The 14,128-nt window shown below is 53.8% G+C and overlaps 1 protein-coding gene across 1 annotated transcript; it reads right to left on the bottom strand.

The window, feature by feature from the left end:
• Positions 1-1,192: 1,192 nt before the first annotated feature.
• On the bottom strand, positions 1,193-13,880 carry TNNI1 (troponin I1, slow skeletal type). Its single transcript, XM_043567612.1, has 9 exons — positions 13,828-13,880; positions 10,266-10,301; positions 9,620-9,623; positions 7,268-7,309; positions 6,470-6,601; positions 5,393-5,482; positions 4,008-4,184; positions 2,522-2,631; positions 1,193-1,568 (listed from the first exon to the last, which is right to left on the bottom strand). Exons 2-8 carry the CDS (start codon positions 10,274-10,276, stop codon positions 2,524-2,526), a joined length of 564 nt encoding a protein of 187 aa, XP_043423547.1. The 5' UTR covers positions 10,277-10,301; positions 13,828-13,880; the 3' UTR covers positions 1,193-1,568; positions 2,522-2,523.
• Between the last annotated feature and the right edge of the window lie 248 nt (positions 13,881-14,128).

A 14,128-nucleotide genomic window follows, 5' to 3' on the forward strand; every position in this document is an offset into this window, starting at 1 on the left:
CCTTTCTGCCTACTGAGCTGGCTGTCGCAAGAACCCCAGGCAGAGTGTTGCCTTCCCTAAACGCATCCCAAGCTGCTGGTCCTTCAAGGGACTGGCAGGCTGAGCAGATCTGGGTCCGAGGGCCTGCCCCAGGAAGTAGCTGGCGCTGCACTTTGTACTCAGCTTCTGGCATTTGTGGCAGATAATACCCTGGGAGCAGAGGGCAGAACAGGGACTCACAGGGTGGGAGGAAGGGGGACTCCTCAGACAGCTCAGCCTCTCTGGGACCGGGGCTGAAGTGATCAAAAAGTCAAAGGGCCCCGGTCGGGGACAGCCACTTTCTTTGTAGGCTTAATTCAGGAGTCACCAGGACACCGCCCTGAAAAGCCAGGCTCTGCTCTACCCAGAACTTTGGTCTCTGTTCCATAGGAGCCACTCTCCTTGGTATGTGGGAGGGCAGCGGGGGAGGCTGTCCCCTCCCCTGATTCCACCCCAGCAGGCTCACACCCCTCATCAGGCTTTGGGTCCAGATATCAGTGGAATGGAGAAAGGACCTCATCTAGAGGGCAGACCACTGGTCGGCCCACCCCGAGGCAAGTGGATATGGAGGATATGACCAGTCCAGGAGTGTGAAGAGAAACTGGGAGGAAAGTGGATGAAGGTGGAGGGAGCAGGGATCAGATGGAAAGGAAAGCCCCAGGGATGGCGATGGGTAAGGAGCCACCTAGTGGCCAGACTTAGGACTGCGAGTTGTCCCTCCTGCCTGGGCCAGGGCGCTGAGTAGTAACTCTTGCCCAGGCCTGTAAGACCAGGTAAGGGGCTGAAAGCACCCTGACCTCTCAGCCCAGAATACTCAGGAATATCCAGCAGCTTCCAGCGAGAGATAATGCAGGTTTTCAGAGAAAGGGAACTGTGAAATCAAGCAGGGCAAGGGGCTTTGAATGCAGAAGCCCATTCTGCTGGCTGGAGTCATTAGGTAGGGCTGGGGCTGTTCCAGAGGCTAGGGCCTGGGTAATCTGAGTGTCCTGGATGGTGACAGGGTGCTGTTTGATGTCACTGGGGCTGCGCAGAAGGGGTCCCAGACGGACCTTAGCAGGCAGCTGCCAACTCCTTAGACCTCCATTCGGACCCTGAGCTCATGCCTTGAGCCCAGAACAGCTATCTCTTCAGACTCCCTGTCTTTCTTTTTCTTCTGAGCACTCACAGCCAGAGCTACAGAAATGACCAGAACCCTGGTTTTTAATGGAGATGTGATGCCTGGGGGCACCCTACATGTCATAGAAGCAGTGGTGGGATGCAGCACGGGGCCAGAGGGAAGATGCTCTCACAACTCTTCCTCCTCAGCTTGGCTGTACCACGGCTGGCCAGGATCTATACCCTGCTAGGGTGAACTCTTCAGACACTGGTGTGTTTGTCCTCTTGGGTGTCTGTTTAATCCCACTTCCAGAGGAGGGCACTCAGGCTGGAGGGGAGAGGTGGGAGCAGGATGGGATGTTCCGAAATGCAGGGTGGGATGCAGAGAGGCAGGTGAGGCAGGCTGGAGGTAGGAGGGAGAAGCGGAAGCTCAGAGCACAGTGCAGCAAGCCGGCCTGTAGGGACAAAGAGGCAGAAGCCATTTTACAGATTTACCCGCAGGAGATACAGTTCTGGAACTTCTCACCCCTAGCACACCCGGGGCTGGACCACCATCCAGAGGGGCGCCTATGAAGCCTCAGCTTGGCAGCCCAGGGCCCAAGCTCCCTCCCCTCTCCTTTCTGAAGCCCAATCACTGCTCCTCCCCACTGTGGCTCCTCCTCCACCACTGGTTAATTTCCGCTTCTGGGCTCTTACTTGCACATCAGCCTTCTGACACGCCCTTCTCCTGTATCTACTAATCCTTGCCCATCACTTCCTCAGGGAGCTCAGAGCTCTGGAAAGCCTGCCCTGCCAGGGCTATTTAGCAGACCTCTGCCCTACTGCACATCCCCTTGGCACTCCCATGGGGATTTTATGAGGCCTAACTTTGCTGCTTTCTCCAGCAACTTCCTCAGAGAAGGGGCGGGGGGGCCTCGTCTTCTCTGAATAGAACCCCCCTGGAACCAGAGACTGATTTGGGGTACTTTGCCAGGAGGTATTTTAAAAAGCTTAGATGTTCAGCAAGTCAGAGCTGGGGGGCCCCCAGGGATCGTCTCACCCAGTGGCTCTCAAGGTCTTGCAGGAGAAAACCTACAGGGCTGGCCCACCCCAGAGTTGCTGATTCAATGGCTCAGGGGTGGAGCCAGATCATTAGCAGGTGGTACTGATGCCACTGGTCTGAGGACCACGCTTGGAGAACACTGATCTGCTACAGCCTCCAGTTTTATAGATGAGGGTAACAAACAACGCCCCAAAGCAGAAATGATGTGCCCAAGGCCTTAGGTTGCTAGAGCCAGGGCTGAGTTGAGCAGAGCTGACTCTCCTCGATGCACCACACTGGGCCCAACCCACCAGCCATTGTTCTGGAGCCCCTGTTATCTGTTAGATTCTGGTGGGCCCAAGAAGAAGGGAGCTGGTCTCTAGGTACCTCTACTGTGAGGTGGGAGACTTGGCGGCATCAAACATCTTCTTCCGGCCTTCCATCCCAGACATGGCTTCCACGTTCTTCCTCCAGTCGCCCACCTCCACGGGCCTCTCCTGTGGGCAGGCCACACACACATCAGAGACTTAGCAGGCCAGAGGGCAGCCAGGCCCTCCAGACGTAAAAGAAACTAGGTGCTAGAAAGTCAGACTCCAGGGGCGCCTGGCTGGCTCAGTGGGTCAGCGTCTGACTTCGTCTCAGGTCATGTTCTCGCAGTCTGTGAGTTCGAGCCCCGCGTCGGGCTCTGTGCCGACAGCTGGAGCCTGTTTCGGATTCTGTGTCTCCCTCTCTCTCTGGCCCCGCCCTGATTGCTGTCTCTGTCTCTCTCAAAAATAAACATTTAAAAAAAAAAAAAAAGAAAAGGAAAGAAAGTCAGACTCCTCGGGGCCCCTGGGTGACTCAGTTGGTTAAGCGCCTGATTCTTGATTTCGGCTCAGGTCATGTCACGGTTCATGGGATCGAGCCCCATGTGGGAGCCCCAGTGTGGAGCCTGCTTGGGATTCTCTCCCTCTCTCTCTGCCCCTCCCCTGCTCACACATGTGCATGCATGCTCTCTCTCTCTCCCAAAATAAATAAACACATTTAAACATTTAAAAAAAAGAAGAAGGAAAGAAAGTCAGTCTCTTCAAGAAGAGGAAATGCTGACAGCCCTACCCAGCTGGTGAGGTCCAAGGACACATTCAGAGATAGACACATATCAAGCTCCACAGGAAGGAGGAGGCTGTGTCAGCTGGAAGTTCTGGATGATTGGGGCTAGTTCCCACCCCAGTGAACTCACAGCCCAACATTGCCTCCAGACCTACACCAACTTCCTGGTCTCGTGCTCAAGGCAGCTCAAGGCCACCCCTTCTAACCTACCTCCTCATAAATTGGCTCATGTCCCATTTTATCAGCATATTGCCTGGCCATCTCTTCTCTTTATGAAGCTTCTAGGGCCAGAGACCATGCCTTTCATCCATGTTCCTTCTAGAGCCCATCGATTCTGGGCACATATATTGAGCTCAATCAGCTTTGAGTGATTTGTTCCTGAATGAGTGATTGAACTCAGTTTTCTAATTTCTGTGCTCATGGGTCCTATGACCACAATGATCTGCTGTCTTTTTCCCCAGTAGCGACAGAGGTCACTGTCTCCCTTGTCATCCTAACTCCACATTCTCTTCACACTGGGTAGAGTTTTTACTTTATTGCTTGATCTGGCTTTCTTCATGTCCCAGTTTCCTCCTCAGATTGAGAGCAGCCTGAGAGAAGGGAGCAAGTCTTCTTTCTTCCAAAACAGAATAAGACTTCATCACTGGTCTCCCAGAGGGTTCTAGAATGTTCTAACAGGCTGCCTGGCCTCCAACAGGAGCTCCTGCCTGAGTCTATGTGATGGAGTGACTGGTAAAGGCTGATGGGACAGGGAGTGAAAGGTTCTGAGAAGAGGGCTCCTCACCTTCTCTGTGTCTTCCTTCTTCACTGACTTCAGGTTGGCCCGCAGATCCATAGACACCTTGTGCTTGGAGCCCAGTAGGGCCCGGAGCATGGCATCAGCTGAGACCCGGACCCGACGCAGTGGTGGACGCTTGAATTTCCCACGGAGGTCCAGTACCTTCAGCTTCAGGTCCTTAATCTGCAGGTGAGAAGAATCGAGGGTTCACTGGAGAGACTGCGTGCACCCCCAGGGCACCCTTCCTGAGGACCTCAGACTTCGACAGTTCCAGCCAAAACCACCCGCCAAATTCTCCAGCTTCCAGGCCAGGCCCTCTGGGACACTCAGACCCACTCATCACTTTGCAAATAGCCACAATGTGTTTGTTGACGAATGAATGAAAGAGTAAATGGACAGATAAAGCGCATTAGCCCCTCTCTGTCAGGGTGAATAGATAGGGCAGTCCCACCAAACTCAGCACAAGTCTGGTTTGGAAGCCCTGTTTGGGGGGGGGGGCTGCTGCCTCTTATTCCCGTGGCCCCATTTCTGCTTCTAAGTAGCCCCTCCGAGTGAGCCTTCAAAGCAGTTCATTGAGGGCACAGCCTTGGTCCAGTGGGGCGGATGAACTCCACTCCAGGGTGCTATCTCTAGAGGGAATTCTGGGAAGATTAGTGATGCCACAAACCATCATTCCTGATGGGAGAAGTAGGAAGAAACAAAGTGGTGTCCCATCCCACTACGTCCCCTCCTCCCTGTTTGAACAAGCACCCAGGAGCAGCTCACTACAGCATCAGGAGTCCTGCCCTGCTAAGTTCTGCCCCATCACACTGGAGCAGGGTCTGGACTGAGCTAATATTCCCACGCCCCACACCGAGGGAGCACAGGGCGCTGCAGTGGGTGGGCGTGGGGGCGGGGGGGTAGCGACCAGACCTGGTCCCACAATCACCACTGTGTGACCTGGACCAAATTTCTCAGCCTCTCTGAACCTCAGCGTCCCTCTTTGTAACGTGCAGATAATAGCACCTACTTCATCCACGGGGGGTGTAGGGAGGATCAAAGGGTGCAATGCACATGAAAGCCATTCACAAAGGGAAGATGTTATTAACAAGCATATGATTGTTTGTGTGGGTGAACAAAGAGGGCAGCTCCTCTTAGGCTGAGGAGCCCGTGTGGCCGGTTGGGAGGAAGTTTGTGCTTTTCATCTGTGTGATTATCCTCTCTGCCCATCTCCAGTCCTAGGGGCTGGAGTGGAGAGACCAGAGCTTCCCAAGAGGCCACTTCCCAGACCCTCCAGGAGAAGGGGGACCTACCTAGTCCACGGCTGCAGCATCATTGCCCCCCCACCTGCCCCGGACATTGGACATCGCCCCACCACGCACCCAGCCTGCCCTCTCCTCCTACAGGCTCACCTCCCTGGTGTTGTGGAGGCATTTGGCCTCAATGTCATATCTCTCCTCATCCACCACCTCCACCTTGGCGTGCAGGTCCCGGCAGAGGTCCTGGAGGAAGAAAGGTTAATCAAGCACAAACAGAAAAGAGGGGACAGGAGCTTTGGGGACCCCAGCCTTTCTTTTCTGCCTCCATGCCCAGCACCTTTGCAAGATTTACATTCTGGAAAGGACCTGACCATCCCCTTTTCTCTGAGGTTCATGGCTTCTGATAGCTCAGTGTGTAAGCCCTTTGTTTTCCTTTCTGAGTATAACTGTTTTCTTTAAAAAGTTTTCTTATAAAAATCAGTTAATTGTAGAAAATTTGAAAACTATGTGTTAAACAAAAAGAACATAATAAAAATAACGAGTGGGGTGCCTGGGTGGCTCAGTCGATTAAATGTCTGATTTCGGCCCAGAGCATGATCTTGTGGTTTGTGGGTTCGAGCCCCGTGTTGGACTCTGCACTGACAGGTCAGAGCTTGGGGCCTGCTTCAGATTCTGTCTCTCTCTCTCTCTCTCTCTCTCTGCCCTTCCCCTCTTTCTCTCTCTCTCTCTCTCTCTCTCTCTCCCCCCCCCAAAAAATAAATAAACATTTAAAAAATTTTTTAAAATAATGAGTGATGTCACCAGTAGAAGATGACCATTGGTGACATTTTGGTATATTTCCTTCCAGTCTCTTTTCTCTGCAGCCACTGGCATGTAAACAGGTATCAGTGTTTTACAAACATTAAAAACCTATTTGCAGGAGAAGGGGAGAAATGGGGCCTCCCAAGATCCCCCCCACTCCCACCCCACTGCACACCTTCCAGGCCCTGGCACTGGTCTGATGTGGGGCCCCAGCCTTGGCCTGGCCCCACCCACAGAGCTGCTCCTCCCCGCTCCGAGTCTCCCTTCCTGCGCTTGTGACATGGGATCTACCAGCACCACCTCCCAGGGGTCTATGAGATGACATGAGACCTTGTAAGGGAAGAGCCACTTGTAAATGAACCGAGTTTGGAGCCAGTGTTAGCTCAGGCTCCTGCCAGCTGGGCCCTGGGGTCAGCCGTGCAGACTCACCTGCAGAGCACTGAGGGACAGGCCACGGGTCTGCAGCGTGGGGATGCGCTCGGCCAGGTAGCGTGCCTTCTCAGCCTCCCGCTCCTCGTGCTCCTGCTCCCAGCACTCCTTGGCCTTGGCCAGCATCAGGCTCTAGATGGGACAGAGCCTCCTGACCCCGGGGCCTGGGGCCCTCGTATTCCCCACATCCTCTCCCTCCGCCCCCCCCCCCCCCCGCCCCCAGCATCAGGGCCAGAGCGGAAGGCTCTGCTCTTGCCTCTGACTCTACAAGCAACGTGTTCTCATACTGGTCAGGGAGCAGCCCAGGCAGCCCTGGGAGAGTACGAACAAGATAGTCCCACGGGGTGTGCAGGTGTGTGGACTGGCTGCAGGCAGGACCATGTGAGAGCAAGCACTAAGAAACCGCACGCAGCATTTCTTGGACCCCGGAACTTGTTTTTCCCTCAGTCTCCCTCTTACCCACTTCTGGTCTGTTCTGGGCCACAGAGCTCCAAACAGAGAAACTCTTGCCAAAATAAAGCAAGGCCCTCTGCCTGCCACCAGGGGATTGTCACCCTGAAGCTGGTCACTGCCTCCTCTCAGGAATCTGGGCAGGTGCCAGGACTCCATAGATTCAGGTTCCCACTCACTGACCACCAGTCTCAGGCAGTGGCTGAGTCCCCTCTGCCCCCTCATCACCCTCACTTTGGCCTCCTTCCTCTTCACCCCCCACAACCCTCCACACCCCCACAGAGTCTGCACCACATGCCCTCCTCCGTCTCCCACTGGATGTCCCCCAGAGCCAGCACGAAGCCTCACCTTCAGCAGCAGTTTGCGGGAGGCAGTGATCTTGGGCTTTCTCTGAGGGTGAGAAAGGGAGAGACAGGTGGTGAGGTAGAGGCTGCAAAACCGGAAATGTGGTCTAGGCTAGGATGCGTGCGTGCCAGCCAGGTTCACCATCACTACCCGGAATCCTCGCCATAGGGTCCCTTAACAGGTCCCTCACCTCTGTGACTGAGCCCCTCAAATTCAGAGAATGCTGTAGTCAGCTACCTTGACTTAGAGGCTGAAGCCCCCGCTTTCAATCCTGGTTCTAACGCTGGTGGGAGCCTACGTGGGTCACATGACCTCTGTGGACACCTCCTTCCTCGTCTGTAAATAAGGATGCTGAGACCCACCTTCCTCAGTCCACAGAGTTATTACAGACAGAATGACATCGTGGACGTGCAAATCCTTTGGAAGGCATGAAAGAGAGGCACCTGTTAGTGCTCTACATAGTAATGTACCAACACCTTGATGATCTGTTATGTCAGAGGAACAAGCTGTGAATTTCATGCGTGAAGAAGTATATCTTTTTAGCAATCACAGCTTTTTTAACGTCAACATCAGCCGTATTCATCTTCCTCAGGTATAAAAACCTCATTTTCTGGGGGCGCCCGGGTGGCTCAGTCGGTTAAGCGTCCGACTTTGGCTCAAGTCACGATCTCACGGTCCATGAATTCGAGCCCCACGTCAGGCTCTGGGCTGACAGCTCAGAGCCTGGAGCCTGCTTGGGATTCTGTGTCTCCATCTCCCCCTGCCCCTCCCCCATTCATGCTCTGTCTCTCTGTCTCAAAAATAAACATTAAACAAATTTTTTTTTTAAAACCTTATTTTCTTATTAAAAAAATCCTTGATATATTCCTGCTAACTGGACATGTTCTCACAAGTCTTAGCTCTACGGCAGCGTTTCCCTCAGGGGAGGCGAAGGTGAGGCGGGCTGTGCAGTTCCTAACTGATGAGGCTTGAGGCCTCCTGAGTATTTGTATCTCTTCTTGACCACAGGTTGTCGATTCTCATTGTTACCAGCGAGCAGCATAGACTATACCCCGCTGCGGGCTGGGAGAGCGTAGCTCTGGTTTGTTAGGCTAGTGTATAAAGTAGAAGTGAGCAGGATTTGCGGGAGAAAATGGGAGAAAAATGACCTTACATTTTGTGCGTGGAATGTGTGACTTCTAATCCGACTGGCGAGAGCGGTTCTGTTTGTCCCTTCACCTTCTCAAGCAAGGTTGGGACTGCGTCTCAGATTGGTGTGCTCGTGGGAGAAACGGCCCGTGGCCATCATCATTACCACTCACGGTTTACACACTGTGATGTACTCATGGAAAGGTTTTGTTGCAGTATCGTTCCCCTGCTGTTTGGTGAGCTTATGGGACACCTCGTTGCATCATCAATCAGTGGTGACTCACTTTACTATGAGCCTCAGCAAAACTTAGACATTCATATGGTGGGGCGCCAGGGTGGCTCAGTCAGTTAAGTGTCTGATGCTTGATTACAGCTCAGGTCATGCTCTCGTTGTTCAGGAGATGGAACCCCATATCAGGCTCTGCCTTCACAACGCAGAGCCTGCTTGGGATTCTCTCTCTCTCCCTCTCTCTCTGCCCTTCCCCTGCTCTTGCTCTCTCTCTCTCAAAATAAATAAATAAACATTAAAAAGAAAAAAAGAAATTCGTATGGCTATTGAAAAATGGTGTACTGAGAATCTCATTGAGAATCTCTGTGCCAAATGCCCCCTCCATCGGTGCTACTAATTCCCACCCTTGCCAGTTCAGAGTCCACAGCCCTATCCCTGAAGTTCCTAACCCAGGGCTGAATACACAGGCTGTGTTCTCAGCAGCCTGATAAATCTGGATTGTTTCAGAGTTACCTAAGACCTGAGGGGAGTGGAAGGACATCTCTCTGCTCCTCCCTCAATGTTTGGTCACCAGGCAGGGGTAGAATAGCCCAATGATGATGCCTTGTTACTCTTCAAATATGGCTTTGCATAGGACCAGCTCTGCAAAAAACAAGATGGTCCCCCAGGGCTGGAGAAGTGAGCAGAACAAGTGAGGAAGTACTTGCTCCGTGCTCAGCGAGGGTGCACAGCAAGGCATGGGTGCAGAATCACCCCCAGCTGTGCCGTGGCGCTAGCTAGCCCAGGACGACCTTCCAGGGAGATTGTGCACCGGGGCCACCACCCTGGGCCCAAAGAAGCCCCTGCCTGGAATCTTCACCCAAGATTTCTATTCTCCGGGGACTTTCTTAGCCACTGGCCACCTGCCCCCCCACCACCCTCTGCCACACACACTGCTTATGCCACCTTTACCAGTCTCAAGACCCAACCAAAACAAAGATACCCCAAATCTCACTTACCTCGCTTCAGGCATCCACCACAGGAAGGACAGGAGAGAACAGAAGACAGAGCGTGAACCATTCATATTACATATGCAACAGTAGAACCATGTAGACAAGCTTGGACAGGGGTGGTGTGGTGCCAATCATACACCGGAAGGAAATCAGGCATCAGGCAAGGGGATCAGCAGAACGGAATAAAAATCCAATGGCTCCCTGGGCTACTGGAGGTTCTCAAAGGGAGATACTAGTCATTATAAGCCAGGGAGGAGGGGTGGAAGTTCAGGGAAGCCTCAACACAGGGTTCCAGCAACGTGAAAGCTTCTGTCTCTGGCTTTGTGGGCAAATTTCCAATGCTTTGCTCATCTGTTGGGCCAATGTCAAATCATGGCCTGGCACATGCAATTCATGATCGGTGCAGGGACAAACTCTGAAACAGGCTTCAAAGCTCTCCCCTAAGCAACCTGGAGCATGAGTTCTGCTCAAAGGCTAGGATGATGCACAGTAACACTGGGGACCCAGGCACTCAGGACTGGTTCTGCTTTAGAATCTGATCTCCTGGGGAACTGCTTCAGGGGTTGGACAGATGGGGCCTCAACTATGGGGCTGAAATCTGTAGCAATGGGCCTTGCTTTCCCAGAGTCTCAGTGGGGGCGGGGCTACTTACACTTCAGGCATGGTGGTGGCGGTGGGGGGGCAGCACCTACGGGCACAAAGCAATCATCAGTGTGGGAAAGTTACGACTCCTGCCTCCCATCCCAGCTGAGCCTTGGGGCTGTGTCAGCAGCCCAGCCTGGGAGTGTCTGACAACAGGAAGAAGAAATCAGACATAATGGATTCCAATAGGTCAGAATAGGATAAATACTTGTCCATTTATTCTTTATTTCATTCATTCGTTCATTCATTCACTCGTCCACTTACTCATTCACTCACAAGACAGAGAAGTCTTAGAAGAGCAAAGAAGCAATATCAGAACCCAAAGTGGCTCTGTTGGCCGGGCATGTAGGGCGGGGATCGGCAAATTACAGTCCACAGGCCAAGTCTGGCCCCCAAACTCTTTTTGCTTAAAGGGTTGGAAAATAAAGAATATGCAACAGAAAGTTTTGTGACCTGCAGAGCCTAACATACTGATTATCAAGCCCTTTCCAGAAAAAGTTTACCAACCCCTGTGGGGAGCAGAATGGAATCCATGGAACTCTGTTTGAAGAATGAGGTCACGGGGCCCTAAACAACGTGCTGAGTTGAGAGTCTGTCCTGTGGATGAGCGTGGGCATGAAGTTCTCAGAGAGGGGAAGAGTCTGAAAGATGAGTGGCACCGAGTGAAGACGGAATACAGGTAGCTGCCATAGAGCACAACTCCAGAGGGCGCTGTTGACACTGTGCAATGTAATTGGGCCCGGGCATGCTACTCCCATAGAGGGCAGTGCAACCTGCACCCCTGGGGTAGGGCGGCGAGGGGGCCCTGGAGGGTGTCAAGCCAGGAGGCAGGGCAGATCCTGTGTTCTACTCTGTTCTTTATCCTGACCCTCTCCAGGCCAGTTTTCCCCTCTGCAAAAATCGAGGTTAGATAAACTGTCCACTTAAAAAAGCCTTTAAAGCCTTCGTTCAAACCAAATTTTACTTGGAAGTAACACAAATGTGATCAATAAGAGTAAACGGCCCAGGTTGAAGCGGGTTACATAGGAGCCCCAAGGCCTTCTTGAGGACCTCTGACTGTGCAGCACAGTTTGAAGCTCCTTGACTGGGTTATCCTGGGGCTCCCTTCAGTCCCAACAGTTGGGGGACCCAGGCCAAGAAGGGGGTCCTCAAGGCTACACGAGGGGGATACTCCAAAGCCAGACCTGACTCACCATCTTGCCTGGGCCTGGACAAAGAGCATTCCAGTAGAGGGTGGGGACTGTGCAAAACATCGGGGAAAGAAAGGGAACTCGGGTGGGAGCAGGTGTGCAAGGCAGGACAGGAATCCCGAGCTGGGTTGTGAAGTGAGGAGGAAACCGGCGTGTGTGCATCGGGGGCCATGGAGCGCAGGATCGGGAGTTCGAATCTGGTCCAAGAACGTGGTTTGGTAGGGGGCAGGGCAAAATCTAAAGGACACTTGGAAAGTAGCTACCAGTAACTTTATTCCAGAGCCACCTTCTGCCTCTGCCTTAATTCTCTCTTTTCCCTTTGTGCCCACGAAGCCTCCTCCCCCACCCCACGGGTGGGACTTGGCCACCTGTCCTGAAACTCCCCACCTTGTCAGAAAGCCCTCTGGGCCCCCCACCTCTGCCCCTGCTGCCTGGGGAGGGTGAGGCCTAGGGTGGAGGAGGGGGAAAGGGAGTGTGACCCCAGAGTCTCAGCTGTCACCCTGGGGCACAGAGGGAGAGGTAGGAGCCAATCCATAAATTCCAGAGATATTTGGCTGAAATTAGATTTTATCACCAGCTGTTTATTCTGAGGGCTCCTCTCCTCTGAAGACTCCTGAGGAAGTCCAAAAAGAAACACTAGCTGGTAAAGAAACATCTCCAGGTCTGTCTATCCATCATCATTGCCTCCCATAATGCCAGTCTGCAGAGGGCACCAGGTCTCAGCTGAGTAGGGATGTGGCTCACCCTTGGTGGGCATTTGGCCATGTTCACACCTCCCTCAGACAGCCCCACTGTCACCAGCATGGGGCCTTACTTGCCCAGGCCAGTCAGGGCCCCCTGCCAAGCTCCAGGGTCTGCCCTCTCCCCTCCCCCCCCCCCCCCCCCCCCCCGGCCCAGCTTGCCCCATTGACAAATGCCAGGCCAAGGGGTCCCCAGCCTGTGCTCTGATACCCACCAGACGGGACCCCTTGACAGGTCCTACGGGAGACAAGCAGAAACCTGATAAGCAGAGTCAGGATGCAGATAGCAGCAGCAAATGTGAGGCTGGAGAGCCAGCATTCCTTCACCCCCACAAGTAGCAAGCAAGGAGATAATTAGAAAATCCACCGCTGGAGGGAGGGAGGGAGGGAGGGAGGGAGGGAGGGAGGGAGCAAAAGATGGCCAGGGGTTGACTCTGAGCTGGGCCTGAGGACTGGGACTCTGAGCTTCCCTTTCCCTGAGGCCCCGTGGGGTGGGACAGGAATATCAACTAGACTATGAGGCTGAGTGTGTGAGCGTCTGTGTAAGTGTATAAGTGATTGTGTGTGTGTCTTTAGGGACGGGACCGATCCCTTTGCACGCCTGATCATCAGGGACACAAGTTTCTGGTTAGGCTCATGTGCTTCCCTCTGTTCCCCATTCCCTGACCTTGGACCCCAGTTCAAGGGCACCCCAGTCCTCTTTGACTATTAGCAAGCATCGTTACTCCCACACCCCCATCTTGAGCTCTTAACAGGAAAGCCTAATCTCAGGACGGCTGTGGGACAGTCTCCCAAACCTGGTGGCTGGTGCTGCCTTTAGCCCTCACCCCACCCCCAGCCACGGATCCCAATAGAAGGAGCCCTCTGTTATGCGTTCAGACTCTCATGCCCCAACCCCAAATGCTGTCACCATTGGCCTTCCCCCTAGAGCCCCCCTACCCCAACTACTTCTACTCCTCAGAGCCAGGAGCAGTGGACAGGGGTGGGGCCCTCGCCAAGCAGTGTTGGCAGTCTGCCCTCACCTCTTCTTGCCCTACTCTACAGACAGGTGGGCAAAGGGAACTGAGCACGTCCCTCAAAGACAAAGAACAAAGAGACAAGATGGTTTCCTCAGTCAGCAGGGGCTGGGGTCCCGTGTTCCAGGCTCCCCCAGAGCTCCACACACCGGAGAACCTTCTTTCTTTTCTGCTGCAGGCATTGCCTACTTGTATTGCTCACCAGGCTCCTCCTAAACCTCCAAATGCAGCTCTGCCACCCCCGTTCCCTGATTCCCAATGCCACCCCCTTCCCCTCGGTGCCCTCTCCCTCCTGGGGCCCGCTGGACAGCCTGGTGTGAAACAGAATCCGCTAGGCTCTGCCCTGAGGCCCCTTGAGCAACCTTGTGGGAAATTCTGCTCTTGGCTCTAGCCTTAAAATGGGCAGGGGGGATTTTACCTCCAATCACAGTTTTACAGGAGAGATGTCATTGCACAGGATGAAACCCTGCGGGAGCATTTGGGGGCCATTCCACCAGCCAACCCAGTTGCACAAGCAAGACATGTCTCCCTCCATCCCCAGGCCCTGGGTGTCTCCTGAAACTCAAGCCCCAGTTTTTCTCTCTGGGCTCGACCTCGATCCAAAGTTCAGGGCTGCAGACACTTACCTCGTTCGGTCTCTGTGAGCTGGGCTGGCCCGTGTCTCGCTGTGGACCACAGACTGTGAGGGGCAGAGCAGAGGGGAGGCTATGAAAACTATGAGCGACAGCAACTGGCCAGTAAAAATAGAACAGACACACTGCCCCTCCTCCCACCCCCTCCCACCACACACACACCCCTCACAGAGCAGACACACGCCGCAGCACACACATCAGGCACACGCTGAAGACACGCATGTACAGGCTCAGGAGTGCACCCAGATCCTGTGCACACAGAGGTGACCAGCTGAGTAAAACCAGCACCCACCTA

This window comes from Prionailurus bengalensis, chromosome E4 (genome assembly GCF_016509475.1).
Source record: "Prionailurus bengalensis isolate Pbe53 chromosome E4, Fcat_Pben_1.1_paternal_pri, whole genome shotgun sequence".
Lineage (NCBI taxonomy): Eukaryota > Metazoa > Chordata > Mammalia > Carnivora > Felidae > Prionailurus > Prionailurus bengalensis.